At 36.3% G+C, this 27,822-nt stretch overlaps 1 protein-coding gene across 2 annotated transcripts in view; it reads left to right on the forward strand.

The window, feature by feature from the left end:
* The window catches only part of LOC141418882 (zinc finger protein 280B-like), a 74,909-nt gene that overhangs the window by 43,262 nt on the left and 3,825 nt on the right, over nucleotides 1-27,822 (forward strand). Inside the window, exons 1-3 of one of the 2 annotated variants that reach the window (XM_074061150.1) lie at nucleotides 9,765-10,491; nucleotides 25,332-25,408; nucleotides 26,367-26,391. In XM_074061150.1, the coding sequence (XP_073917251.1) occupies nucleotides 10,461-10,491; nucleotides 25,332-25,408; nucleotides 26,367-26,391 (133 nt within the window). In that variant the 5' untranslated portion in view covers nucleotides 9,765-10,460. Of the gene's footprint in view, nucleotides 1-9,764; nucleotides 10,492-25,331; nucleotides 25,409-26,366; nucleotides 26,392-27,822 lie in introns of those variants that run through there. The other variant, XM_074061151.1, reaches the window with a different exon arrangement.

Here is a 27,822-nt window from a genome sequence, read left to right on the forward strand (position 1 = left end):
GAGGGTTTATTCCTAGGCTCTCGATTCTTTTCCATTTGTCTACAAGTATGTCTTTATGTCAGTACTATATGATATAGCTCTAGTTTTGTAGTAATAGGAAGTAACTTTATTCCTTGTTTCTCTACTTTATTCTTTTACAAGATTTTTTTAGCTATTTGGACCTCCTTGTAATTCTGTATGAATTTCAGAATACATCTTTTTTGCAAGAAAATGTGGCTGGGATCTTGTTAAGAATTGCAATGAATCTATAGATTGCTTTGCGTAGTTTTGATACTTTTCATAATGTCTTCTAGTCCATGAATATATCTTCCCATTTATTTGGGTATTCTTTTTATGTTTTGTAATTTTCAGTGTATAAATCTTTCAGTTGCTTGCTGTTATAAATTGAATTATTTTCCTTTTTGGGTTGTTTATTGTTAATGTATAGATACGCAATGAAGTTTTGCATGTTGACTTTTTATCTTGCAACTTTGCTAAATTATTAGTTCTAACATTTTTTTGTGTGGGGTATTGGAGTTTGAACTCATGGCCTTGCACTTGCTAAGCAGGTGTTTTACCATTTGAGGCACACCTCTAGCCCCTAGCCCTTTTGTTTTTCAATTTTTTTTTTTGAGATAGGGTCTTACTAACTTTCCTGAGCTGGCCACAAACTCACAATCCTCCTGCCTCTGCCTCCTGAGAAACTGGCATTGCAAGTGTGTACCACAATGTTCAGTTTTTAGCTGTTTTTGTGTATATAATTTTTAGGATTTTATTCATTTAAGATCATGTCATCAGCAAACAGATAATTTAAATTTATTCCTTAATTTATTTTTATTGCCTAAGTTCTTTGGCTAGATATTCTAATATACTATATTTAAGAGAAGTGAGGAGACTGGGCATTGTCATATCTACTATTAGAGGAGACATTTTCAGTCTTTCATCATTGAATATGATGTTAGCTCTGAATTTTTCAGATATGGCCTTTGCCATGTTGAAGTACTTTCCTTCTATTCATAGATTGTTAAATGTTTTGATTATGAAGATGTGTTGAATTTTGTTAACCAATGTTTTCATCAGTTGAGATGATCATGTGTTTTCCTTTTATTCTATTAATATTTTGTATTGTATTGATTGATTTTATTATGTGAATCATTCCTGAGTTCCAGGAATAAATCCTATTTCAAAATAATGTTCCTTCTTTCAATCTGCTGTTGCAATTTTTTGAAAACTATTCTTTTTATATTTTGTTGAGGATTTTGTATCAATATTCATATGGGATATTGGTCTGTAGTTTTCTTTCCGTGTAAGATCTTTTTCTGATTTTAGTTTTAGCTGACCTTGTAGAATAAGGTAAGTGTTCCTTCATGTTCAGTGTTTTGAAAAACTCTGAGAAGGGTTGGTGTTATTTTCTTTAAAACTGATAGAATTTACTAAAGGTATTCTAGGGAATGTTTTGTGTGGACTTGAGAAAATGAATATTGTAGTTAAAAGGAATGTTCTGTATGTGTTTATTAGGTCTAACTGATGTGTGTGTTGTTCAAGTGCTGTATTTCCTTATTGATATTCTGGGTAGTTGTTCTATGTAGTGATGAAAATAAAGTATTAAAATATCCTACTATTATAGGAGAGCTGTGTGTTTCCCCCTTCAACTTCCTCAGTGTTTGTTTCATATATTGTGTTAGTCATCTTTCCATTACTATGACAAAATATCTGAGACAAACAGCCTAAATAGAAGAAAGCTTTGTTTTAGCTCACAGTTTCAAATGTTTCAGTCCTTGATCATTTGGCTCTGTTGCTTTGGGCCCGTTAATGATTGCTATATATATTTTAATTGTTATGTTTAAATGGTGAATTGAGATTTATAACATTGTATTTTTTTCTTTGTAACAGCTTTTGAATTAAAGTAATTTTTTCTGATACTAGAATACTCATCCCTGCTATTTTTGTTATTATTTGCATAGAATAACATTTTTCCTCTCTTTTATTTTCAGTCTTCAGGTGTCATTAGTTCTAAAGTGAGTTTGTTCTAGACAGCTCTTAGTTGATTGTGAGTTTTAATCTATTTTTCCATATGAAATAATCTATTTTATTAGCATATGAATTGTACAGAGAAGTTTGTTATATGTCCACACAAGCATAAAATATGCTAAAATCAAATTCACCCCATTCAATTCTTTCTTATTTCAACTCCTCTTTTTCTATATGATTTTAATGGGCTTCATTATTCTATTTTCATACATGCTTATACAGTACTTGATCCTTTTCATACCCCCCTCATTTTCTCCTATCACTTTCCCCATGACACTGATTTCCACCCTCCAAGATAGACTCCCTTTTACATTCATGTCTTTTTTTTTTTTTTAGGTCTAAAGGCCTATATGAGAGAAAAAATATTTGTATTTCTGAGTCTGGCTTATTTCACTTACAGTGATCTCCAGTTCCACCCATTTTCTTGTAAACAACAATTCCATTATTCTTTATTGCTGAATAATACTCCATTGTGTACATGTACACCACATTTTATTTATCCATTCATCAGTAATGAACACCTAGGCTGTTTCCATAGCTTCACTGTTGTGAATAGTGCCTCAATAAACATGAGTGTGCAGGCATCTCTATTTTATGCATTCCTTCAGATATCTATGTCTGTCTGTCCGTATATCTATCTATCTATCTATCTAGATTTGTCTGTCTTCAGAAGTGGTATAGAAGGGTTATATGGTAGTTCTATTTTTAGTGTTTTAAGGAACCTGCATACTAAGTTCCATAGTGGCTATATTAATTCACCTTCCCACCAATAGTGTGTGAGGTCCTTTTCCCCCACATTCTCTCCAGCATTTGTTGTTTATGTTCTTGATGATAGGTACTCTGACTGTGGTAATATGAATCACAATTTTTAATTTAAATTTCCTTTGTAGCTAAGGTTATTTAATACTTCTTCATGTATATATTTGCCATTTGTACTTTTTTTTACAACACAATTGCCCGTTTATTAATTTGATTATTTGTTCTTTTACTGTTTAATTTTTTGAGCTCTTTATAAATTCTGGATATTAATCCTTTGTCCAATGAATACCTGGCAAAGGTTTTCTCCGTTTCTCTAGATTATCTCTTGATTCTGATCATTGTTTCCGTTGCTGTGTAGAAGCTTTTTAACAGTCCCATTCTTCAATTCTCATGCTTATTTCCTAAACAACTGCAGTCCTGTTCAGAAAGTTGTTGCCTATTCCTATTATCTTCAAGGATTTTTTCCTTCAGTAGTTTCAAAGTTTCCAGTCTCTGACATAAGCCAGGTGCTGGCAGCTCACACCTATAGTTCTAGCTACTTGGAAAGCTAAGATCAGTTGGATCATGGTTTAAGACAAACCTGGGCAAAAAATATTTATGAGACCCCTTCTAAATCAATATTTGGGCATGCTGGGGCATATCTCTCATCCCAGCTATGTAAGAGGCTAAGACTGGGGGGATTGCTGTTCTAGGCCAGCTCAAGCAAAAACACTCCCGAGACACTACCTCAACAGAAAAAGCTGGGTGTTGTGGTATGTGTGTTTCATGCCAGCTACAGTAACCAGCATGAAACAGGAGGATTGTAGTCCAGGCTAGCCTGGACAAAAAGCAAGACCCTATCTCCAAAACAATCAGAGGAAAAAGGGCTGGAGACATGGCTCAAGTATTAGAATGTCTACCTAGTAAGGACAAACCCTGAGTTCAAACTCTATTGCCAAATAAAGAAAATCTTTGATCCATTTAGAATTGATTTTGGAACAGAGTGATTACTAGGAATCTAGTTTTGGATTTCTACATGTGGATATCTAGTTTTTTCAGCACCATTTGTTGAAGAGGTGGTCTTTTCTTCAATCTATGTTTTTGGTATCATTGTCAAAAATAAGATGACTATGCTGTGTTAGCTTATTTCTGGATCTTTTATTATATTCCATTGGTCTGTGTGTCTGTTTTGTACCAATACAATACTGTTTTTGTTTTTGTACCAAGACAATGCTATAGGATAACTTGAAATCTCATATTGTGATAACTCCAGCATTGGATTTTTCCTGGGGATTGCTTTGGCTACGGGTTTTTCTGCTTCCATATGAGTTTTTGGCTGATTATGTTTCTTTGAAGAATATCATTAGGATTTTGATGAGGATTGCATTGAATCTGTAAATTGCTTTCAGTAATATAGCCACTTTCATAGTATTAATACTGCCAATCCATGTACATAGGAGGTCTTTACATCTTCTAGTATCTTCTTTAATTTCTTTATTCATTGTTTTATAGTATTTATTGTAGAGGCCTTTTACTTACTTAGGTTTATTTCTAGGTATTTTTGAAGCAGTTGTGAATAGGATTCTCTTCCTGATTTCTTTCTCAGCACATTCATTACTGGTATATAAAAAAGTATTGATTTTTTATGTTGATTTGTTTCCTGCTACTTTCCCTAAAAGTGTATATCAGATCTAATAGTTTTTTTTAATTTTTGTTTTGGTGGAAGCTTTAAGGATCATATAATTTTCAGAAAGGATAAATTTGACTTCTTTCTTTCCTATTTCTACCCCTTCCTTTTTTCTTTCTATTTCTTTATTGTTCTGGCTAAGAATTCTAACACTATATATAATAAGAGTGGGACTAGCAGACACTTATTTCCCATTCCTGACTGTAGAGGAAATGCATTCAATTTTCTCTCACTTAATCTGATGTGGCTATAGGTTTGTCTATACAGCTTTTATTATGTTGAGGAACATGCCTTCTATTCCTAGTTTCTTTAAGGCTTTTATCAGGAAGAGATTTTAAGTTTTGTAAAAGGCTTTTTTTCTGTATCTAACTGAGATGGTCATGTAATTTTTGTGCTTCTGTTTATATGTTGTGCTGCATTCACTGATTTGTATATGCTGAACCATCCTTGCATTGAACTTTATCTTCTTAATGTTGAGTTCAGTTTGCAAGTATTTTACTGAGAATTTTTTCCTATGTTCATCAAGGAAATTGGCCTGCAAGTTTCTCTCTCTCTCTTTTTTTTTTTTTTTTTTTTTGTCATGTCTTTTTCTGGTTTGGGTGTCAGGTATTATTGCCTTCATAAAATGAGTTTGGTAGTGTTCCTTTTCTTTCTATTTTATGTAATAGTTTGAGGAGGATGGGTATTAGTTCTGTGAAGGTCTGGGAGAATTCAGCCATGAATCTACCTGCTCCTGGCCTTTTCTTTGTTGAGAGAGCCTTTATGAATGTTTCAGTTTCATGATTATAAGTCTATTTCAGTGGTTTATATCATCTTGGTTCAATTTTGGGAGGTTATATGTGTCTAGTATCTTAACAATTTTGATCTTGTTTACATTTTTCATGTTTAAAAGATCATACATTTTCAAACTAGTCCCTACTGATCATAGGAATTTCACTGGTATTTGTTACATTTTCATTTATAATTTATTTTTAATTTTGGATCTTCTCATTCTTTCATTTGGTTAATTTGGCTAAGAGTACAGAACTCTTGTTTACCTTTTCAAACAAACTTTTTACCTTTTCAAATGCTTTCATTGATTCTTTTTCCTTTTTTTTTTTTAGTCTCTATTTCATTAATTTCTGCCCTGCATCTGTCTTATTTCTTTCACTCTGCTGACTTTGGGTTTGGCTTGTTATGGTTATTCTAAGAGTTTATAGATGTGTCATTACTCATTGGAGATCGCTCTGATATTTTAATTCATATAAAAATACCTATAGATATTTTACATATTAAAATAACTACTAGTAGCTATGTTTTTCTCTTAGTACTGCTTCTCCCGTATTCCAAAAGTTCTGATAAGTTGTGTTCATTTCATTTGGTTCTAGGAATTTTTAAAAACTTCTCCTCTTTCTTCAATGACCCATTGATCATTCAAAAATATTTTGTTCAGTGTACATTTGGTTAAATATATTCTGTAGTTTCTCTTGCTTTTGAGTTTAATTTTATCCCATTGTACTCTGATAAATTACAGGGAACATTTTAATTTTCTTTTATTTGTTAAGACTTAATTATGTTCTAAAATATGACCTATTTTGGAGAAAGTCTATGGGCTCTTGAGAAGAATTTGTATTCTATAGCTGTTTGGTTGAATATTTTGTGGCTATCTGTTAAGTACATTTTATCTATTTTGTCATTTATTTTTGCAGTGACTATCGATTTTTTCTGAATGACTTATCTATTGGTGAGAGTGGGGTATTAACATCACCCACTGTTATTGTGTTGGAGGTCTGTCTGTGCATTTATGTCCAGCAATGTTTGTTTTATGAAACTGGCTGTGCCACTATTTAGTGTGTATATGTTTAAAATTGTTATAACCTCTTAATTGATTGTCCCTTTATCAGTATGACATGACCTTTATCCCTTTTTAGTAATTTGGATTTGAAGTCTTTTTTATTTGATTTGTTTTTTCCTGCTTAAGTCTTTATTAGTATATTATTAATTGTACAAAATACTGGGTTTCATTATGACACTTTTATGCAAGCATATAATGTATTTTCATCACAATTACCTGCCATCTCTTATCTCCTCACCTTCCTCCCCTGATCCTCTTCCTATTTATTTATTTATTTACTTATTTTTTATTATCATATCATTGTTGTACTGGGGGCACACTGTAACTTTTACAAATGTCCTTACAATGAATCTTATTTAAATTCACCCCTCCATCATTCTTCTTTATCTCCCCTTCCTCCCATTCTTAGAATAGTTTCAACAGGTCTCATTTTTCCATTTTTATACAAGAGTACAAATTATTTCCCCCATATTCAACCTCCTACACCCTTTCCTTATATCCTCTCCCTCCCACTGGTTGGTTTTATTTTTTATTAGCATATATTAATTGTATAGTGGGTTTCATTTTAATATTTCTATATGTGCATATAATGTACTTTGATCAAATTTGCTTCCTCTATTTGCTCTTTCCTATCCTTCTTCCTCCTTTTTAATAATAATTGATTGATTTCATTATTTCTATTTTCATGCATGCATATAAATTATTTCCATCACATCCTTCCCTTTACCTTCTCATTTTGTGCCCACCATATCACTGTTTATCACCCACAAATACTTCTCATTTTACACTTTCATCTTTTTTTTTTAGGTTTAGATTCTGTATAAGAGAGAAAACGTGGTATTTGTCTCAGTGTGGCTTATTTCACTTACCATGGCGATCTCTAGTTCCATCCATTATCCTGCAAGCCAAATATCATTTTTCCTTTTTGCTGAAAAATACTCCATTGGGTATATTTGTCACATTTTCTTTATTCATTCATCTGTTGATCGACACCTAGGCTGGTTCCATATTTTGGCCATTGTGAATGGTGGTGTTATAAACATGGGTGTGCATGTTTCTTTCTTGCATGCTGACTTACATTCCTTCGGATACATGCCCAAGAGTGGTATAGCAGGAGATCATATAGCAGCTCTTTTTTTAGTTGTTTGAGGAACCTCCATATTTGCTGTACTAGTTTACCTTCCCATCAACAGTGTATAAGGGTTCGTTTTCCTGCATCCTCGCAAGCTTTTGTTGTTATTGTTATTTTTCTTCCTTCTAGCCATTCTGACTTGGGTAAGATGAAATGTCAATGTTGTTTTGATTTGCATGTCCTTTTTAGCTAAGGATAATGAACATTTCTTCATGTATTTATGGTCATTTGAATATCTTCCTTTGAGAACTTTCTGTTCAATGAATTTGCTCATTTATTAATTGGATCATTTTTTGATGTTTAATTTCTTGAGCTCTTTACATTTTCTGAATATTAATCCTTTTTCTAATGAATACCTGGCAAAGATTTTCTCCCATTCTGTATTTTTTAAAAACTCAACACATTCTTTTTCAAATTTCTTTTTTATTTGTATATAGTGTTGGACAGGGAATACATTGTGACATTTACATATGTGCTTATAATATATCCTAATTAGATTCACCCCCTCCATTTTTCTCCCTTATCCCTCCTTCCCCCTTCTTACAACCATTTCAAGAAGTTTCATTGCTTTATTTTCATACACAAATACAAAATACACCTGCCCTATTCACCCTCCTTCACCCTTTCTCAACCATCTCTCCTCCCACAGGTACCTGCCCCTGGCACAGAACTTGTTTTACCTTCTTGTCTCTTATATTTTAAGTGTATATTGATTGTTCAAGGATCTGGGAGGAAGTCTTTCCCACATAGATGGAGAGAACTGAGTAAGTTCAATAGCAATTGAATTTGCTTATTCAAGGCATTCAAGGTTCCTCATGAGTGATGATGGTCTTATACAGCAACAGAATGCTTTTCTGAGAAACACTGACTCCTTACTTGGGTGCATGAATTAACAGAAGGCAGGATAGAAGCTAGGCATCCTGTCCTCTATTATGCATCTGTGTCCTTTGCCCTGTGCCATTGTCTCTTGCTGTTACTTATATCCATCTTAAAATCCAGGAAGAATAGGATGACCTGCCAGTTGTCAGTGACTCCTATTGTAACAAGGCCCACGTGCCTGACCAATCCTGAGGCAAGGAGCTGCCTGACCCTCTGTGGCTGCTGCTCCACACCTATCACCACTGGAATATACCTGTGAGAGAGACTGTTTAACTACACATACCTCTCATCTTCTGTCCCCATTTCTTCCTCCTATTTAAATTAAGGCAAATATCTACTTAGGGAAGAAGGCTGAAGATATGTTGAAATGTTACCTTTCCTTTCAAGCTATGGCTGCCCATGCCATGCCCTATAACAAAATTTATCTCTACTCTTCACCATTACTTGTTTTCTATATTTGGTATGTTGGGGTTAATGCCTGGGCCCATAAAAACATCCTGTTACTTTATCTTCAGCATTATTCTTTTTTGTAACTGCTTTGGCTATTTGTTGTTTTTTTTTTTTTTTTATGGTCCCATATGAATTTTTGCACATTTTTCTATTTCTTTTTGTAAAAAAGTGTCATTGAGATTTTGAAAGGGATTGCATTGAATCTATAGATTGCTTTCAGTAATATAGCCATTTCGGAATATTAATTCTGCCTATTTATGAACATGTGAGGCCTTTCTATCTCCTAGTGAAACAGGCTAGCAATAGAGATTTTGGTACTCTGGCATCTTGAGTCTTTTCTTGAGGCATTTCATGTTAAACCCATTATCTCAATGCAATGCTCTCCTTTGCAATTGTAAATTTCTTATTCAGTTGCAAATCCTCTGCAGTTTTGAGACAGAAAGCCTTGAGAAAATTCTGCCTTGGAACACCTCAGGTAAAAGCCATGAATATTGATTACACCTACATGTAATTAGAATATCCAAGAGCTAGCTTAATTACATGCGCATTGTACAGTGTTGTAGAACAAGGCCTTGTCAATCAAACCTATCAGTCACTCTAGCCCATCTGCAGAGACTGCTGAGATTTTCCCCAACCTTTGCCTTTTAATTTTTAAAGACTCTTTGAAACAAAGAGTGGTGCACACACTTCTATCCCTCCTGACTGGGGCCCACAATTGATTCCACTCACTTTCAGTAAACTTCACTATATTTTTATGTCTTGTTTGAATTCTCCTCACTTGGGACACAATGCCCAGGAGACTTCTGGCCAGAGCCTTTAGAGACAACCCATGCAGTCACACTGCTGTCATCTTCAAATTTCTTATTTCAGTGTTTTACAGTTTTTTTGCAAAGGTTTTTCATCTTCATAAAGTTTATTCCTAGGCATTTCGTTAGGCTGTTGTGAATGGAATTGTTTTCCTGATTTCTTTCTCAGCATATTGATAATTGGTAGTGAAAAAAAAAATCTACTGATTTTTTTTATGTGTTGATTTTGGCAGTGTTGGGGTTTACACTCAGAGCCTTGTGCTTGGTAGGTAATAGCTCTACCACTTGAGCCATGCCTCCAGCCCTGTATGGTGATTGTGTATCCTGCCTGCTGTTTTCCTGGAAGTGTTTATCAAATCTAAGAATTTTTCTTCTGAAGTCTTTTGGGTCTTTTAAGTATAGAGTCATATCATCTGCAACTATGGGTAATTTGACTTTCTTTTTATATCCCTTTTAATTCTTTCTCTTGCTTTATTGCTCTGGCTAAGAATATAAACATTATATTTTATAGCAGTGGTGACGAAACCAGAGTTTAAGGTGAAAAGCCCTGGAATAGGGGGTCCCAAATGAACTAGGTTTGGTCACTTGTTTCTATGTGCCTGCCAGTTAAGTAGAGGAACGATGATGAATGATAGAGAAAGGAGATTTCATTGCAAGAAACCATGTGGTTATGTTAATGGCACTGGTGCAATCTAATCAGAAGACTTCCAAATTCTTTGTCTCACTGGGAAGAATCCATGGCAGGACCCATGGGTGGAAATAGAGTTTATTAAATGTTAGGGAAAGGGAAATACAAAGGGGAACATGGTAGAGTGCAGGTGGAGTCTTCTGAGAGAGCATGTTTTTCTTTTTCAGGTGCTTTTGAATCTTATGCTAATCCATGGGAAGGGAGGAACCAGGTGAACTCCATCCAATAATCAATGAATGAGGAGGAGCATGGGTGGTTCTCCGCCAGGTGAGGGTGGTCTGTGCCATTGCTGGGCAACCTACGTATGAGTCCCAAACTTTCCTTACTTCTAGCCTGCCTCAGTTAGGTTTGTTATCTGGTAGTCTGGTCCAGTTCTTAGAAGTTATCATCTGAGGGGAGTAATCTGGTTCCTATTAAGATGATTATTCTGGCTCCTAACTAATTGTCCTCATTGGGAAGGTGGAGGCTTGGTTATTCCCCAGGAAGTGGTTTTGGTCCCTTCTCCTGAAGATTTTATCCATCAGTCCTGTTCTTCCCAGAAGGCAAGGTAATTGGGAAGGACAGAGGGGCTCAGAAGAAAAGTTAATGTGGCAGAAGGAGAAAATGGAGTTAACTAGGCCACTTTCCTTTTTTTGGTGACAGTGGATACCCTTTGATTTGTTCCTGATTTTAGAGGAGCATCTTACAGTTTTTCATTTAGTACAATGACATATGCAGACTTTATTATGTTGAGGTAAGCCCTTCCATTTCTACTTTCTTTACGGATTTTATAATGAAGAGATGTTAAATTTTGTTTAAGAACTTTTCTGTATCTATGAAGATGATCATATGATTTTTGTCCCTGATTCTATTTATGTGCTGTATTATATTTATTGATTTCCATATGTTGAACCATCCTTGCATCCCTAGATTGAAATCAACTTGATCTTCTTAATGTGTTGTTATATTCAATTTGTATTTTATTGTGAAGTTTTGCATCTGTGTTCATCAGTTTTTAGTTTTTCTTTCTTTCCTTCTCTTTCTCCCTCTTCCTATACTTTTCTCTTTCCCTCTCTCTTTCTGTGGTTTTCCATTCTTTTGTTCTTCCTTTTTTTCTCTCCTTCTTTGTTTCTCCCTCTCTCTCTTGCCTTCCCTTCCCTCTCTTTCTTTTGTTGTGTCCTTATCTGGTTTTGGTTATCAGTGTCATATTGGATTCATAGACTGAGTTTGGTAACATTCCTTTCTCTTCTATTTTATGGAATTGTTTAAAGGGAATTGGTGTTAGTGCTTCTTTAAATACCTGGCACAATTTAGCAGGGAATCCATCCAGTCCTGGACTCTTCTTTGTTGGGAGACTCTTTATTATTGCTTAATTTCATTGTTTGTCATAGATCATTTTAACTTGTTTACATCTTCTTGGCTCAATTTTGACAAGTCATATTTTTATTAAAACTTATCCATTTCTTCTAGATTTTCCAGTTTTTTGAAATATGCATTTTCAAAATATTCCCTGATGGGTTCAGAAGGTCAAAAGCTCCATGTTTTCTCTCATATGTGGAATATGGACCTAATACAAATATAGCAATATTAAGAAAAATAGGTCACATTAAGGGGAGGTCACATGTGAGAGGGAGAGGGTAAAGAGTGAAGTTAAGGTGAATATGGTTGATGTACTTTCTATACAAGAATGAATATAGAATTTTAAACTGATTGAAACAACCATAAGAAAGGGACTAAAGTAGAAAGAAGAAAACTAGAGGAGATGAACCAAATTGGGCTGATATATAGATATATACATGAAAGTGCCACAAGAAAACTCCCTGTGTAGCTATCTTACACAAGCAAAAATATCATTTTTTCCTTTCCTTTGGAGAACAGGAGGAAAGAACAGGTCCTGCCTGGTGCAGGGAGGGGTTGATACCAGTGGGAAGGGAGGGGAGATGAGAAAAAGTGTGTAGGAGGGTGAGTATGGTCCAAATACTGTGTACACATGTATATGAAATGATACCTGTTGAAACTATTCCTGGAATGGAGGGAGCAGGGGATAAAGGAGAATGTTGGAGGGGGAATATTCAAGAATGCTGTATTTGATGTGTTATTAAGAACTTTCATAATTACCACAAGGTACCTACATCCAGCATAAAAATAAAAAAAACCCAAAAGAAAACAAAGTAGAAATGCTGAATAAAGACCAGCTTCTATAAAAGAAAAAAATTCCCTGATGATCCTCTGAGCTTCATAGACACATTGTTATAATATCCCCCTTTTCATGTCTAATTTTATTAATTTTGGTCTTCTCTCTTTTACTTAGTTTGTCTAGTTTTGACAATTCTTTTGTGTCCCAGTGCAGTGCCATTATTGTCTCATGGTGCTTTAGAAGTAGGTTAGTGAACATCTAAAGCAATCACTCAAAGAAAATATGTCCATGTATTTATCTGAAAGAAAGTCTGTGAGACATTTTTAAATTTTGCATTTATCAGCAGAACTATTTATATTATTTTAAATTCATGTTCTTAACAGGTGGCTTTAAAATGTTACTGTTTACAGCACCCACCAAGTGTTTTTATTCATTATCATGCAGAAATCTATGCATGCAACCTGTGTTTTCTCAGTATTGCTTCTTCTTTAATAATGCAGTGAATTTCAGAGAGAATTTGTTCCCTTTTTCTCCCACCTTAATGAACACATATTGTCTTAGACTGAGTGTTGTCTCACAGGACATGGTTGCCCATAATCCTCTTGCTGCTCATGGGTGCTCTCTTTTGTTTGTGACCCCTCGAATCTCAGACTGAATCAGAGAAGCAAGTCTACAGATGACTCTCCAAAGTCAAGACCATCCTACATCCAGAATAGTGTAGCCAGTGAGGTCAGAGGCATGCATGCATTGGGCAATTGAATTGGGTGGTAATCACTTACCTTGAGTTGAATATACTAGTGTATACACCGGGTTGAGCTAAAGCACCTCTTCCCTACCTGAGAAGCCCACCCTTGTGAGGGGATGTAAGGGTTTGATGCATAGAAGAGCCTCTTTTCTTTGCCTAAATCATTGGAAGCAGGGAGACTAGTGGGTACTCTGTTGCACTCAGGGATTTGAAAGGGGATGAAAGTTGGTAGGACCATAGGGGAGGAGGGAGTAAGAAATAGTAAGGGAATAATTCCTGGGTTCAACTGAAGTTGAAGAGAATTACATGAAGGAGATGCTGATGGAATAACAGGGATAAACATACTTTAAACATACTTAGCTCTGCTCTCCAAAGCATTCTTCTTTTCCATTGTCCCATTTTTGTCCCTTGTATTACAGACTGACAGTGTTTTTGCTAGTATAACTCTCCAAAACCTTAACAATGTCCAAGTAATGCTGATGATGTACACACCATCAGAAAAAGATCCTTCCACTTACTTACATCTCCTAGAAAACCCCATATTTATTCCTGGATTCTGCTGAATCACAAGCTATATCTAATCTCTTCAACAAACAACTAAGTACATTTTTCATGTTCTTACTTTTAGTAATCTGAATTAGTTCAAAAATCTCCCAAATCATAAAATTCTGATTCTTTTTTTTTTTAACATTTCTTGCCACATGTTTTCTCTTCTTACATTTTACAGGCTACATCTTCCACACTGTGCTTACAATTCTCTCAAATAAATATCCAATTTCATTGCTTACAAATTCTTCTTTCCATCCAACAGCAGAATGCAATTGAGGCAAATGTTTTTCCACATTATAACAACGATCACATTTCTGCCACTGTCCAAAATAATGCTAGTTATTACCTTTTGGGGACCCATCAGAAACCCTTCCCTCTTTTCCAGTGTTGAGGACTGAACCCAGAGCTTCCTCCATGATAAGCAAGTACTCTACCATTGAGTTACACCCACAGCTCAGGAATTGCATTTCTAAGTTCCTAGGTAATACTCTCAACACTAAATCAAATACTTGATTTTTATAGCCAATGTAATTTTACTGGGAGCTACAAAATCTCTTGAGTGTCACTGATTATTTGTACACATTTTGGAACATAGCCAGCTCTTTCCCATATTGCTCTAGAGAGAGTAGAAGAGAGCAAGCACAGACTTGGAAGAGTCATATTTGGAGAGATGAACCTATCCAGGGAGAGACCGAGGGGCATATGGTAATGAGCCACTGGACAGAGGAATGGGGCAAGGAAACTTCATATCCTATTACAGTGTTTACTATTTCTACTGCCTCACATCTCTCCTGTCTCTAATGGTTGAGCCACTCTTAGCACTTGAAGAGGTTTTGGTTGAACTTCCCCATTGGTTCAAATCACTGAGGAACTCACTGTGAGCTCCTGTGGGGGAGACTTTTTTCCTAGTAATGAATCTAGAGAAGTGATCAAGGATGCCAGAAGGATAGTTTCTATGTTAGATAAGTGTGTAAGGATCCTGACATGCTGTCTTTTGGTATCAGCTGGGGTAGTAACTCATAGAGATTGACCTAGAACTAAGGCCAGGTGAGTATGACTGTCCCTCCTGGTGACACTGACATAGATGGCTCCTGAGTCACCACAGTTTGAGACTCTACTCCTAAAACCAACAGTATAGGTAAGTTATTGTACCCAGAGGCAGCTTTTATGTGGGCTTCCCAAGAATACTACTGCTTTCAAAAGCACGTAAGAGTTGATATACTATTTTCCTATGTGGCCTGGCCCAGAATCCTGTCCTGTCATGTCCAGTCCAACAGAGACCGCTGCTGGATTCAGAGCCCACCTCTTTCAGTCCGTCTGACACTTCCCAGTACTCCAGGAAGAAGGACTTGACTTTTGCAGATGGATCACTCTGATGTCACCATTCAGAGATGAATGAGTAGGACATCTCTATGGTGTTTGGGACTAAGATGTTAATTTATCCAGGTCACTGGTAACATCCACAACTAAACAGAGAGTATATTTCACCCTGACTGTGTTATCAGATGTAGGCATTTGAGTTTGCTTCTGTCAGGTGCCTAGGATAATTATCAGACAGTGACTGTCTTGAACAAAGTTCAAGGTTTTAAGTTCCCAGATGATGGTCACTTGGTGACCAATGTAATTCTACATTGGTATCTTTTATAGGTTGAATTATATTTTTATTTTTGTTGGGTACATCTTACTGTATTTTTGTAGCCCCCATTGTATATAGGTTTGTGGAGTTTGATGTCTGTTCTTACCAAAACAATACTGCTAGGTAAAATTGTCTTATGCTCTTTGTATTTCTGTGTATCCCCAATGTTCTTCAATGACAGACTTGGAAATGCCTTATTATTTTAAAATTCCCTTATTTTAATTTTTTGATGTTCCTGGCATGTGAACTCAGGTCCTTGTGCTTGATAGGAAGGCACCCTACCACTGGAGCCATGCATATCCAAAGCCCAAGTTTCTTCATTTTTGAGATAGGGTCTTACTTTATGCCTGGCATGACCTGGATCCTATTTATGCTTCCCACAACAAGGATGACATGCCACCATGCCCACCTTTATTGATTGAGATGGGGGTCTTGCAAACTTTTTGCCCAGACTGGCTTTGAACCTAGATCCTCCTGGCCTTCACCTCCTGAGTAGCTATGATTATAGCTTGAGACATTGTGTCCAGCTTCCTCATTACTGTTTTTTTACTTTAATATATTTGCAATATTTCAATTTCATTTTGTAATTCTTAACTATGAGGATTTTTATAAAAATAGTATTATTATAAATAGAATTCTCTATTTTTTAGAGGTTCTTCTCTGTGCTTGCACTGCAAAGACTCTCAAACCTCTTACCCTATCTGCATTGGGCCTCAAAAATGATTTTTTAATTAAAAGCTCAGTGAAGGAAGGGTTTATAAAGCTTAGGTCTACAAAATTATATTTATTTAACATCATACCAACCAAAGAAGTAAGGGAAAAGAACTTACAGGCTTACACTAGAGGAAGAGAGCTCAAAATGGGTCTGAGAACCATGTCTTTAATTGGGATGGGTGCCCTATACTTAGAATTCAGGATCTCCTCTGGAGTACAACTTCAAGAGAAAGAGAAACCCTGCTTCCCTAAAGCTCCAGAGTTTGAGGAATGACTAGTAAAGAGAAGAACAGCGACATGTGGGGCCACTGCTGTCCTTGTCATTTCACCTTGCAACCTGGAGCACTTTTTGTGCTTCTGGGACAAAGTGATTCTGCTGGCATTAGGATACCAGGATCAAGGGAGATATTTTTATGGCTCCATGAAGGTAGTCCAAGCCTGGAGTATGAAAGGAGTCCAGAGCATTGTGGACACAGGCCCATCAGTCATCCCCACATTGGAGCTGGACTGCCCCAGACTTGCCATTTGCCATATTCTCTGTGTTGATCCCCTGGAATAGAAAGGGCTGTTCATGAAAATTCTCCTTTCCTGGATCTTTCTGTCCCTACCTGATCAGTGGTTCAGGAGCTAGTGCAGGGACCTGAAGACACAGGATACTGAGGGAGGGGTAGGACATAGGAGACTGAGAGAGGTATTTTTCTTTGAGTATGGCTTCAGGAGGGTAGTGGTGGGAGCAGCTGCTCAGGAACCTGTGCCTGGCCCCACGAGCAATAGGCTGCAGAAGCTCAGTGAGCACAGGGGCAGCTCATTCTCTGCTAGAACTGAGGCCAGTAGGGCCAGCTTGGGAAGCCCTGTGCAGCACCAGGGACAGCTCCACAGCACTACATGCTGGCCACATGTTCATATTCAGTGTCTGTAGGGGGTCCTAGAGTTAATGCCTGGAATTTGTGGCTTGTGTCTTACATGAGGCAGTCTTTCACAGGACTTTGCCCTAAATCTGTGAGCCTTAACCTCAGTCCATGTAGAGAGCATCAGAAATACATTGCAGAGTGGTACCACAGAACTTTATCTTTAATGTTTTCAGGTTTCAAACATTTCAACTTGCTCTTGTGTTGCTCTCTTAATCTTGGTGAGCAACTTTATTTTGAATTTCCTGTTGGTTAAATCCCATATGTTGACCTCACTTGATAAAGAGATTTATCTTGTTCTTTTACTTGGAATATATCCTGATTTCTTCATTTTCTTTGTCTCTCTGTATTATTTTCTGCACACTATATAAGACAGCTATGTTTATGAGTTTTGTCTCTTTGTCCTCATGTGGGAAAAGGATCTAACCAATCTTTCTAGCCCAAGAAGCCTCTCAGGTCTTTGGGTTTGTCCCAACTGCTGTTTCTGTTTTTGGTGGCTTCTTGAAGTAAGGATGTGCCATGTCCTCTCAGTACCCTAAGACTGTAAAAGAGGAGCCAGACTCTCTAGATATAGCTGGAAAAGTTGGAATTTTGAATATGAAGTTGAGCCTGGTGTCTGCATTTAGGGCAGAGAGGAGCTCTGTCACATGCCTGTGGTCATGTTCAGGCTGGAGAGACAGCTGCTGGGAGTGGGCCTGTTTTACATTTGCTTCTTTATTTTCTGTGGTCTAGAGCTACTCAGGAAAGTAATGCTCAGATGACTTCCAAAGCAAAGTCATTAAAGAGACAGTCCCATGTGGATATACCCAAAAGAATGTGACACAGGTTACTCCAGAGGCACCTGCACACCCATGTTTATTGTGGCACTATTCACAATAGCCAAGTTATGGAAACAGCCAAGATGCTCCACTACTGACGAATGGATTAAGAAAATGTGGTATCTATACACAATGGAATTTTATGCAGCCAGGAAGCAGAATGAAATGTTATCATTTGCAGGTAAATGGATGGAACTGGAGAACATCATTCTGAGTGAGGTTAGCCTGGCCCAAAAGACAAAAAATCTTATGTTCTCCCTCATATGCGGACATTAGATCAAGGGCAAACACAACAAGGGGATTGAACTTTGATCACAAGATAAAAGCGAGAGCACACGAGGGAGATATGAGGATAGGTAAGACACCTGAAAACTTAGCTAGCATTTGTTGCCCTCAATGCAGAGACACTAAAGCTGATACTTTAAAGCAACTGAGGCCAATAGGAGAAGGGGACCAGGAACTAGAGAAAAGGTTAGTTTGACAAGAATTAACTTACAAGGTAACACCCATGCACAGGAAAGCAATGTGAGTCAACTCCCTGTATGGCTATCCTTATCTCAACTAGCAAAAACCCTTGGTCCTTCTTGTTATTGCTAATACTCTCTCTTCAACAAAACTAGAGATAAGGGCAAAATAGTTTGTGCCTGGTAGGGAGGGGATGGGGGGGTAAGGGAGGGAGCAGGGGGAAGGGGGGAGAAATGACCCAAACATTGTATACACATATGAATATAATAAAAAATAAAAAAAAAAAAGAGAGACAGTCCCATGTGGTGGGAACTCTAAAAGCTGGCACTTAGTGTGTGACCAGTCTCCTCCAGGAAGAATGGGAAGAACTGGATTATTAAGGGCGTAAGCCTGAGAAAATCTCTGACTCTATCTGCAAAAATGTTCTTGTTTTTGCCCCATTAGTTTCCTGACGCAAGTTTGTCAGAAGGCAGTTCATCAAGTAAACACTGGAAATGCATTTCATATTCCCCTTCTGGAGAAAAATTGGAGCTGCACTTTCTTGCCCTTCTTCTGCATTGCTCCAAATTGGTGTAGTCTCTGAAAAGATTTGCATGCCTGTTTAAAACCACCTCTTTGTTCTGTGAGCTGAGGAGACTGTCATGTTCATTCTCCCTTCTGTTCACAGAATTAAGAGGTTTGGGATGAATTTATTTTGGTTGTAAAAGATGGGGCACTAGTGCATGGCATATAACCCTTCTCAGGAGAAATAGGGGTCTACATTTTTTAAAACCCCTGTCTACAGTAAGAGGACAAAGTCCCCCCCAGAAATATCCTGGAAGTGAGTGCTTGCACACCTGTATAAAACTGCTACTTTATTTCCCTGAAGTTTATAGACATATGTTTGCCAGTCCCCTTTGTTTCTGGACCTACAGCCACTAGCATGGAAGCTATACTGCTGCAGTTCTTCGTGTAAAAGAGAAACAGGAGTTTTTTGTTGTTTTTCTCATGGCGTTAGGGATTGAACATAGGGCTTTGCTCATGCTAGGCAAGGGCTGTATCAGTGAGCTGCATCTCCAGCCCAAAAGGCTGCTTTTTCTTCTTTTATACAAATCAGGCATTTATTAACCCCGATTCCTTGTTCTCATTGTGTGTGTGTGTGTGTGTGTGTGTGTGTGTGTGTGTGTGTGTGTGTGTGTGTGGTGGTACAGGGGTTCACACTTGCTAGGCAAGCCACACCCACAGCCCCACAGCTCTTTCTCTCTCTCTCTTTTTTTTGCACTGTATTTATTTTTCAGATCAGATCTTAGGTTTTTGCCTGGCATAGGCCTCAGGCCACAGTATTCCTATCTATAACTTCCTTTTTTATTGTTGTACTGGATGGGGGTACATTGTGGCATTTACAAAAGTTCGTACAATATATCAAATACATTGTTCTTGAATTCACTCCTTCCACCATTCTCCTTCATCCCCCAATTCCTGGAATAGTTTCAACAATATCATTTTTCCATTCACATATCTGTATACTGAACACAGTATTTGCATCATATTCACCCTCTTTCACCATTTTTTCACTTCTTCCCCTCTTCCAAATAGGACCTGTTATGCCCTCCTGTCCTCCAATTTTGTACAAAAAGGAAAAAAAAAAAAAGAAAAATGACATTTTTGGTTGTTTAAGATAGCTACACAAAGAGATTCCTTGTGGAACTTCCATGTTTATATGTATTATAGCCTGATTTGGTTCTTGGAGAGTTGAGATTAGAGACACACACCTGCATACCTGGTTTATTTGTTGCTATGGGAGTCTTGTTAACTATTTTTTTTTTCAAAACTCTTTTTGTGATCCTCCTGATCTCTACCTCCCAAAGAGCTGGGATTAAGGTCAGAGACACTGAACTCAGCCCTCAGAACTTTTAATAATGCAAGCTTTTAAGAGCTCAGAAAAAAACAGTTGGCTGTTTAGACTCTCTGTGGGTCCATGCTTGAGACTCAGTTTACATCCTTCTAAATACCAGTTTTATTTCCGTATGAGCATAACACTGTTTATTAAATTGATTATTATCTATAGAATCATTTTTATGAGCTTCATTCACATTGCATATTTTAACTATTTAAGTATTGATTGACTTAGCATAAAAATCTGCCAACATATTTCCTTAGCAGTTTATTAATTCTTGCCCTTAAAATCTAGGCCTTAAAAACCTAGTCATTAAAAATGAATGACAGGAATGTAAAACAAGGACTATCTGGGGGGTGGGTACCAGTGAGAATAGGGAGAGTGGAGGGAGAGGGTATGGATGTGAATATGATCAAAGCACTCTTTACTCATGTATGAAAATAGAACAATGAATGTATTTTAAGAAGGGGGAGAAAACATGAAGGGGAGTGATAGAGGAGGTGAATTTAATTGGGGTACATTGTATAAAAATATATAAATATCACAATGAATTCCCTTTGTACAACTAATAGATGTTAACAAAAATACAAAGAAATTATGGCAATTGAATTTTATGAAAGAAATTTTAACCATGGAGTAGCATTCCCACTTTTCCCAAAATAGGAAGTCTGAGGTGCTCTTTATCATTGCCTCTCTTTAATGAAATGGGTATAACTTTCTTAACTGACTTCCTAATCCCTTTTGCATTTTCTCCTTCAATTTGGGATCTAGACTTGTGAATCTGTTTTCTAGTGGAATTATATTTTGAAGCATTTCTTTTCTCTTTAACCTGTAAAGATGATAAATTACATTGGTTAATTTTTAAACATTAAAATAGGTTTCCTTCTATCCAATAAACCATATTTGACTGTGCTATGTAATTCTCTTTATATATTGTTGAAACTAGTTTGTTAGAACTTAATGAATTTTGTGTCTATATTCCTGAGGGATATTGGTCTGTGTTTATTTTTCTTTTTGTGTACTGATTTTGTCTTTTTTGAGTAGACATTGTGGCTTCCTCAAATGTGTTGGACAGTTTTTTCCTCTTTATTTTTCCACAAGTGAGTTTGTAGAATTATTAATTCTTCTTTAAACCATGGTAGGATTCTTTTTAAGAAAACTGCACCCAGAAATTTCTTTTAGGTGAGGGGTTAAATTACAAATTTAGTTTTGTTAAGACTTAAGTAGCTAGTCACAATATTTCTGGTAACCTGAGCTTTGGTAGTTCTTGTTGTTTTAGGTATTAGTCTGTTTTGTAAAAGTAGTTAAGTTGAAGCCAGTGTAGTTGTTCAGAGACTTCCTTTATCATTGTGTATATTTTGGCATTTTCTCTAGTAATGTAACCTATTTCATTTATGGCACTAGTACTTTGTGTTTTTTTTCTTTTTCAGTTTTTTAGAGATTCAGCATTTACCCTATTTTCAAAGAAAAAAAGTATTCTTTTCTATTTTCAGGTTTCCTGATTTCTACTACTCTTGATTCTTATTTGACTTTATTTTGTTTTTAATTTTCTAACTTTTTGAGATGATACCTTAAATTACTTATTTGATATTTCTATCTCTTGGCCAATATATGCATTTAGGGCAACAAAGTTCATTCTCAGTGCTGCTTTAGCCCATGTTCTACAAATGTTTATTGCAACAGCAGAAGAGCACTGACAATAGACAGTACAATGATATATGCTTACATCTTCCTGTTTATTGTGGTGAGTTGGACAGTAGCTACAAGTGAAGTGATCTGCTTCATTCCCACTGTTATCAAAATGAGAAGTCTGAGCTTCTCTTAATCATTGCCTTTTGAGAGCTTCTCCTCTAGTGTGACGGGTATAACTTTCTTAATGTATTGCCTAATACTTTCTACTTTTTCTTCTTCAGTGTGATATCTAGACATGTGAGTCTGTTTGCTAGTTTTGATATATTTTGAAGTTAAACATTTAGGAAAAATATGTATGTATATAAACTATATATATATATTCCACATATATACATTTGTTCAAGGCTGGCAGCCTCTAACACTCTCTGTATACAGTGATATACAGCTTCCTGTCCTTTTTGCACCTATTCATTTATTTCCTCAGTTTAATAATCACTAGGGAAAATGCATCCCCATCTATATTAATGCTGCATTTCTAGGTTATGATTGATATTTTATAGTGCAGTTTTTATAGATAATGAATGAGCCATTTTGTTATTTGCCTTAGACATTGGGAAAGAATTAACAATGACGGATATTCATATTGAGGTATTTTATTCCATGAAGGGTTCCTATTCTGATGTAAATAAGGATACCACACATTTCCTATTCACCCTATGTTTTTCTCTTACTCCGTTTATCTTGTGGCAGGTGACATTCCTTTTCATAGCTTGTTTTCATGAGCAGATCATAAGCAGATATGTGACTTTGTATCCATTTATGAGCTAGAATACACATTTAATTGTATATGCTGAAGTGTATTTAGAATTCTGTGTTTAAGAGTATAAAAATTATGTTTATGCCCAAAACATTTAGCCCCTCATAAGATTGTTCTTAAGAAATTGGTTTCTTTTCCTTATTTACTCAGTAAGTAGCTTGTCATTTAAATATATAGTGATAGAAAAATTTATCATTGATGTTAGACTTGAGAGACAAGTAACCCCATACAAACAGATGAGACAAAATATTTACTTTGACAGTTGTATTTTTAGGGAGAAGTGACTTCATAACCAGATTTTTTTGTGTAAACCAAAACAAAATTTGTTCTAAAAATAGTTGGTGATTCAGGAATGGTAGAAGTGAATGGCGGTGGTATTTCAAATCAAGAATGTAAGCTCTTTGTTTTCAAATGTTAGATTTATTCCTCTTCAATTTGAGATTCTCAATATTGAGTAATTTGGGGGGTGTGGCATTTTCTTTCATGTATTGTTTTCGAAAACAATAATAATGAATGTGTTTGGAATTTAGTTTCTAAAATAATGCTAACACTTAACTTAATATATAAGAATACTTAATAATCTATGTTTTTTCTTTTTTCTTAGTGATTACTGGGGTTTGAACTCAGGGCCTCGTACTTCCAAGGCAGGCATACTCTAGCCACTCTGCCACACCTCTTTTGGATACTTTCAAGACAGGGATTGTGACTCACTCTGAAGGCTCTATGACACATGTTGCCATAGATCCTGCAGTGTGGATTGTGATTTAATTTGAAAGCTTGATGACACGCTGTCGCCCTGGTGGTGTGATTATATAAGGATTTCACTCGGTCTTGAGTGCCACTATCTGTGCTGAGTTTTTCAGAGCTCATATCTGGCAGATGGGTTTTGTAGCAGATTGCTTTTGTTCTTGTAGAATTTCACTATGGGAAATATGTGTTGTCAAGTAAAAGGTATGTTAATATTAGCCATGCCGTGCAAATGGTCTTGTTATTATTTCTGAAAATATTTATTTACATTTTTTCTCTATTTTACGGCATAAACAGTTAAAATTGTACCTTTTTTTTAGTTTTATTTCATTCATCAATTTATTTTCGATTCTCCTGTCAAGTATGTTGCCTTTAAAATTTTCCTTGGGATCACCGGTTTCCGGGTCCCCCTGCATCCCCAATATGCAGTCTTTCTCTTCTCTTCGCTACAAATAAATTCTCTACAAATAAAATCTTTCCAATCTCTAAAAAAAAAATAAAGAAAGAAGAAAATAAAATTTTCCTTATTTATAAACACGTTGATTCCTATTGGAGCATGAACGTCTCAAACTCTCCCTAAATAAGTATCTCTTGGAGTAGCCATTTGTAATGTAGGTCTTGATGTAATCTAGGGTGTATGTTTTAAAATGATTAATTGTGGAAAATTGGAATGAATCCAGATTGGTGGAGATGTTTTGAGACATTTCACACAATCGGGTGTGTCTACCATTATTTTTATCATGCACCTCCTCTCTTCTTTTTCCTGAAAGGTTTATTTTACTCAGTAAATTAGGGGTATGTAGTCTATGTTTATGTAAGAGATCCAGGACAGTGTATTGTCTATGTGTTAGTCAAGTAAGCATGTATTTACTTTATACCTTGTGGACTATCCAGAATTTCAGAGATATCAATTAAAGGTAATTTCCCAACCCCTTCTCTTTCCACAGGTAAGCATACTCATATGAGTATGAAAGAAATATTTTTTTTCTTGGTTACCTAATGAGTTTTCACTGTATAAATACACAAAAGTAGAGAAATAGGATGAACTGTAGAAAATGATAAGAATATAGAGATTCAGTATTGGGAGAGTGAAAGATAGAGACTCAGAGTTTCACATTATTGGCCTGATATATCACTGTTGTTGAAACGCTCATGTAAGAAACCTCAGTGGTGAATAGAGATCAGATCCCCATTCCCCCCTGTCTCACTGTTGGTTGGCTTCTCTGAACATAGACAATACCTAAGACAATGAAGACAAATACATAATGTATTAAAGAAACACTAGAAAGGAAAATATATATCTCATTGATGGTTACTTTTATTTTTTTAAGGTACTGGGGTTTGAACTCAGGGTCTACAACTTGAGCCACTCTACCAGCCCTTTTTTGTGAAGGCTTTTTTTTTTGAGATAGGGTCTCAAGAACTATCATTCCAAGAATGATCCTCCTGATCTTTGCCTCCTGAGTAACTAGGATTACAAGCATGAGCCACCAGCACCTGGCTATGCTTATTTTTTAAATGTAATTATGTCAGTATTTTCTACTCTTTAATAATTGACTATTTTTATCACAAAGTATTAGTGGATATATACAATTTTACCTTATTCCCGATATTATATCCATATCCTTAATAGAATATGTGCATCACCATTGGCAAAAATCCTGTATAATTAACAATAAGTGTTGAATCTGTGTAGATCTGTGGGGTTGACATAGGTGTAATAGATGTCAAGAAAGTACTGTCAGTTCTGCTGAACTTCAAAACAGTTTGAAGAAATGATAGCACACTGTTGTTTAATCATAGCATTTATTTAGTGTTTATCCCATCAGAAATAGATCATTTCATATTGCTTAATGTGCTATTACTTGGGAAGTCAAAATCTCTATTCCTCATTTCTCTCCTGTTCTTTCCTTTGTCTTCTTTTTGGACCATCGTGGAGGATCATCCAATAGCAGCCCAACCCATGTTTGTTAATCATCTATAACCACTCAGTTCTATGGACCTTTGTCATATCAAGTTAAATTCCCTGAGTAATTAATGAGCAGCATCTTCAATGACCTGACATTTATTTTTTGTCTTTCTAGTGATTCCTCAGGAGGAACCCGAGGAGGCCAAGTCCCAAAGGGCTAAGCCTCAGGAGCCCAACCCAGAGTGGATGATGGTAAGATAGCTTTCCTTCACCTAAAATACAAATGTTACTTTCACAGTTTCTTGATTTTTTTTTATTGACATCATAAATGAAAAATAAAACTGGTCACACACATTGATTGAAAATGTTAGAGTGTTAGGAGGAGAAAATGGTAACTTAGAAACTAAGTTACCTCCCTGAATTGTGAGGTCATATGAAATTGGTAATGCTAGGTTGTACACAGGAGGCGTGGGGCCTTTTCTTCTGGAGCAAGTGCTCTTGTTTAAGTTAAGAGTTTTGGCAGGCACCAGTGGTTCACACCTGTAATCCTAACTACTCAGAAGGCAGAGATCTGAAGAATCATGGTTCACAAAAAACTCTGGTGAAGTGGCTCAATGTGTAGGCCTTGAGTTCAAACCCCAATACCACAAAAAAAAAAAAAAAGAGTTTTTTAATTTTCACTGAAATGTTTACAGACATATCATCCGTGTAAACCTTTTACTTTAATCTAGGAGTCTTGTTTTGATTCTGGGGCCCTTGTTTGGACGTGGTTTTACTGTATTTCCTAAAGTTTCAGGTAGAGCAAGCTTCATACACCAAGTGTTAATGTTGAGGAGATGTGACCTTTGAGCTATGAGGCTCAGTATAAGTGATTAGGATATGGGGACATACTTCTCAAAAGGGACTAGTGATGCTCTTGCAGAGTAAGTTAGTTCTCACAAGAGTGGGTTGCTATAAAACATGGCTATCATGCATGCTTGAATCCTAAGCCATGTGGCTCGATCCCTTTCATTTAGGGTCAGGAGAACACTCACTAAAGGCCAAATGGAGATTTCTGATCTTGGACTTTGAACCAGAAAAACGGTGAAATAATCTGTTTTCAAATAAGAGTCTTTGACTTGACCACTCTTTCCCATATTGGTTATACAAGTCACCAGGAGAAAAGACTTAGCCATGACCTGGACCACAAGAATGTTTTCTCTAATTGCAGGTAACCTCACAGAAGAAGTGGGCTGGTACGTATTGTAGAATTACTCACAGTCTGAAGACACAATCTAGATAAGAATTTTGGATATATTGTCTGGTTTTTCCTGGAGCACCTTCTTGACTTGAGCCATCTGCTGGGAATGAGGATTAAGAATTTAGTAAAAGAAAGTGATTTTCTAAGTAACAAATCCTGGTCGTGGGTCTGTAGTCTCTGGAATCAGCTGTGTTCCCTTTAGCTGGTATATTTGTTTTCATCAGAGTATACTCATGTGTGTTTCCCCTAGAGAAATATCTTAATTACACAGCACAGTGTCCAGTGACTACTTTCTTGGTAAAAAAAAAAATCAGAATACATATTTTACCTACGTTAACTAATTCAAATGTCATCACAGTACTATGTGGTAGATTTTGTTTCTTTGATTACTATGCTTCTCCTTAGATGAATAAACCATCATACAGGAATAAATAACCAATCTTTCTAGCTACTAATTGAAGAGCAAACCAAGAGGCAGGGATAAATGACCAAGCTCTCTAACTGCTAAGTCAAATGTGTGCCCAGGAGTGTGGTCCTAAATTGATGCTCTAAACTACACTCCACTTATCACTCCATCAGATCATAGTGACTACTATGTAAGAGAGTTACAGCATCCAAGAATTTATTTGCACAGATCCCAACACAATCCATGATATAGTAGTATCAATGGTAGAAATCCAAGGTATCATCTATGACATTCACATGGCCTGGAACAACAATCCTCCTGATCTCAGCCTCCCAAGTAGTTAAAATTACAGACATGAGCCACCTGCTCTTGCCTAGAACATTGTCTTTGAATATTCTTAGATCATAGTCCAAAGGTAGATTATACTTGAGAGTTGTATTAGATGCCACTCAGCAAAAGTTGTAACTCAGATTCTTTCATGTGCCTTAGAACATGAAAGCTCAGTGTGTATCTGAGCTTCAGTGCAATCACTATGAGTGAGTGATGGGATTTCAGTACCATTTACAGACTGCTATTCCGTTACCTTACATTGCCATTAGCAGAGGGCCAAGGGCATATTTTTTCATTTCTTTCCTGCCCATTACTTAGTTTCTACTTCCACTGAGGAGGATGCTCTAGCAGGAGCTTGATCGATGCTTTTTAAAGCACAATTCACTATCTGGTTGTATAAACTAAGCTAAGCAGTTTGAATAAATTATGACCAGTCCCACCAATGATTAGCATTTACTGTGTCTGTTCCTGGATAACGAGAAAGACAAAACATCCAAAGACAAAACAGATAACGAAAGGGAAGAAAAGTCCCCATCCACCCTAATGGTAAGGTAACCTTTCTTTGCCTGAAAGAATTGTTGCTTTGTTGATTTCTTGTTTTTGAATTCAGCCATTAAAACAATACAGTGTACATTATAGATATTAGATTGTCTTTTAGAGGGGTGGAAGAATAGATGCTTCCCATCTGAT

The sequence above is a fragment of the Castor canadensis genome, chromosome 18 (genome assembly GCF_047511655.1).
Source record: "Castor canadensis chromosome 18, mCasCan1.hap1v2, whole genome shotgun sequence".
NCBI lineage: Eukaryota > Metazoa > Chordata > Mammalia > Rodentia > Castoridae > Castor > Castor canadensis.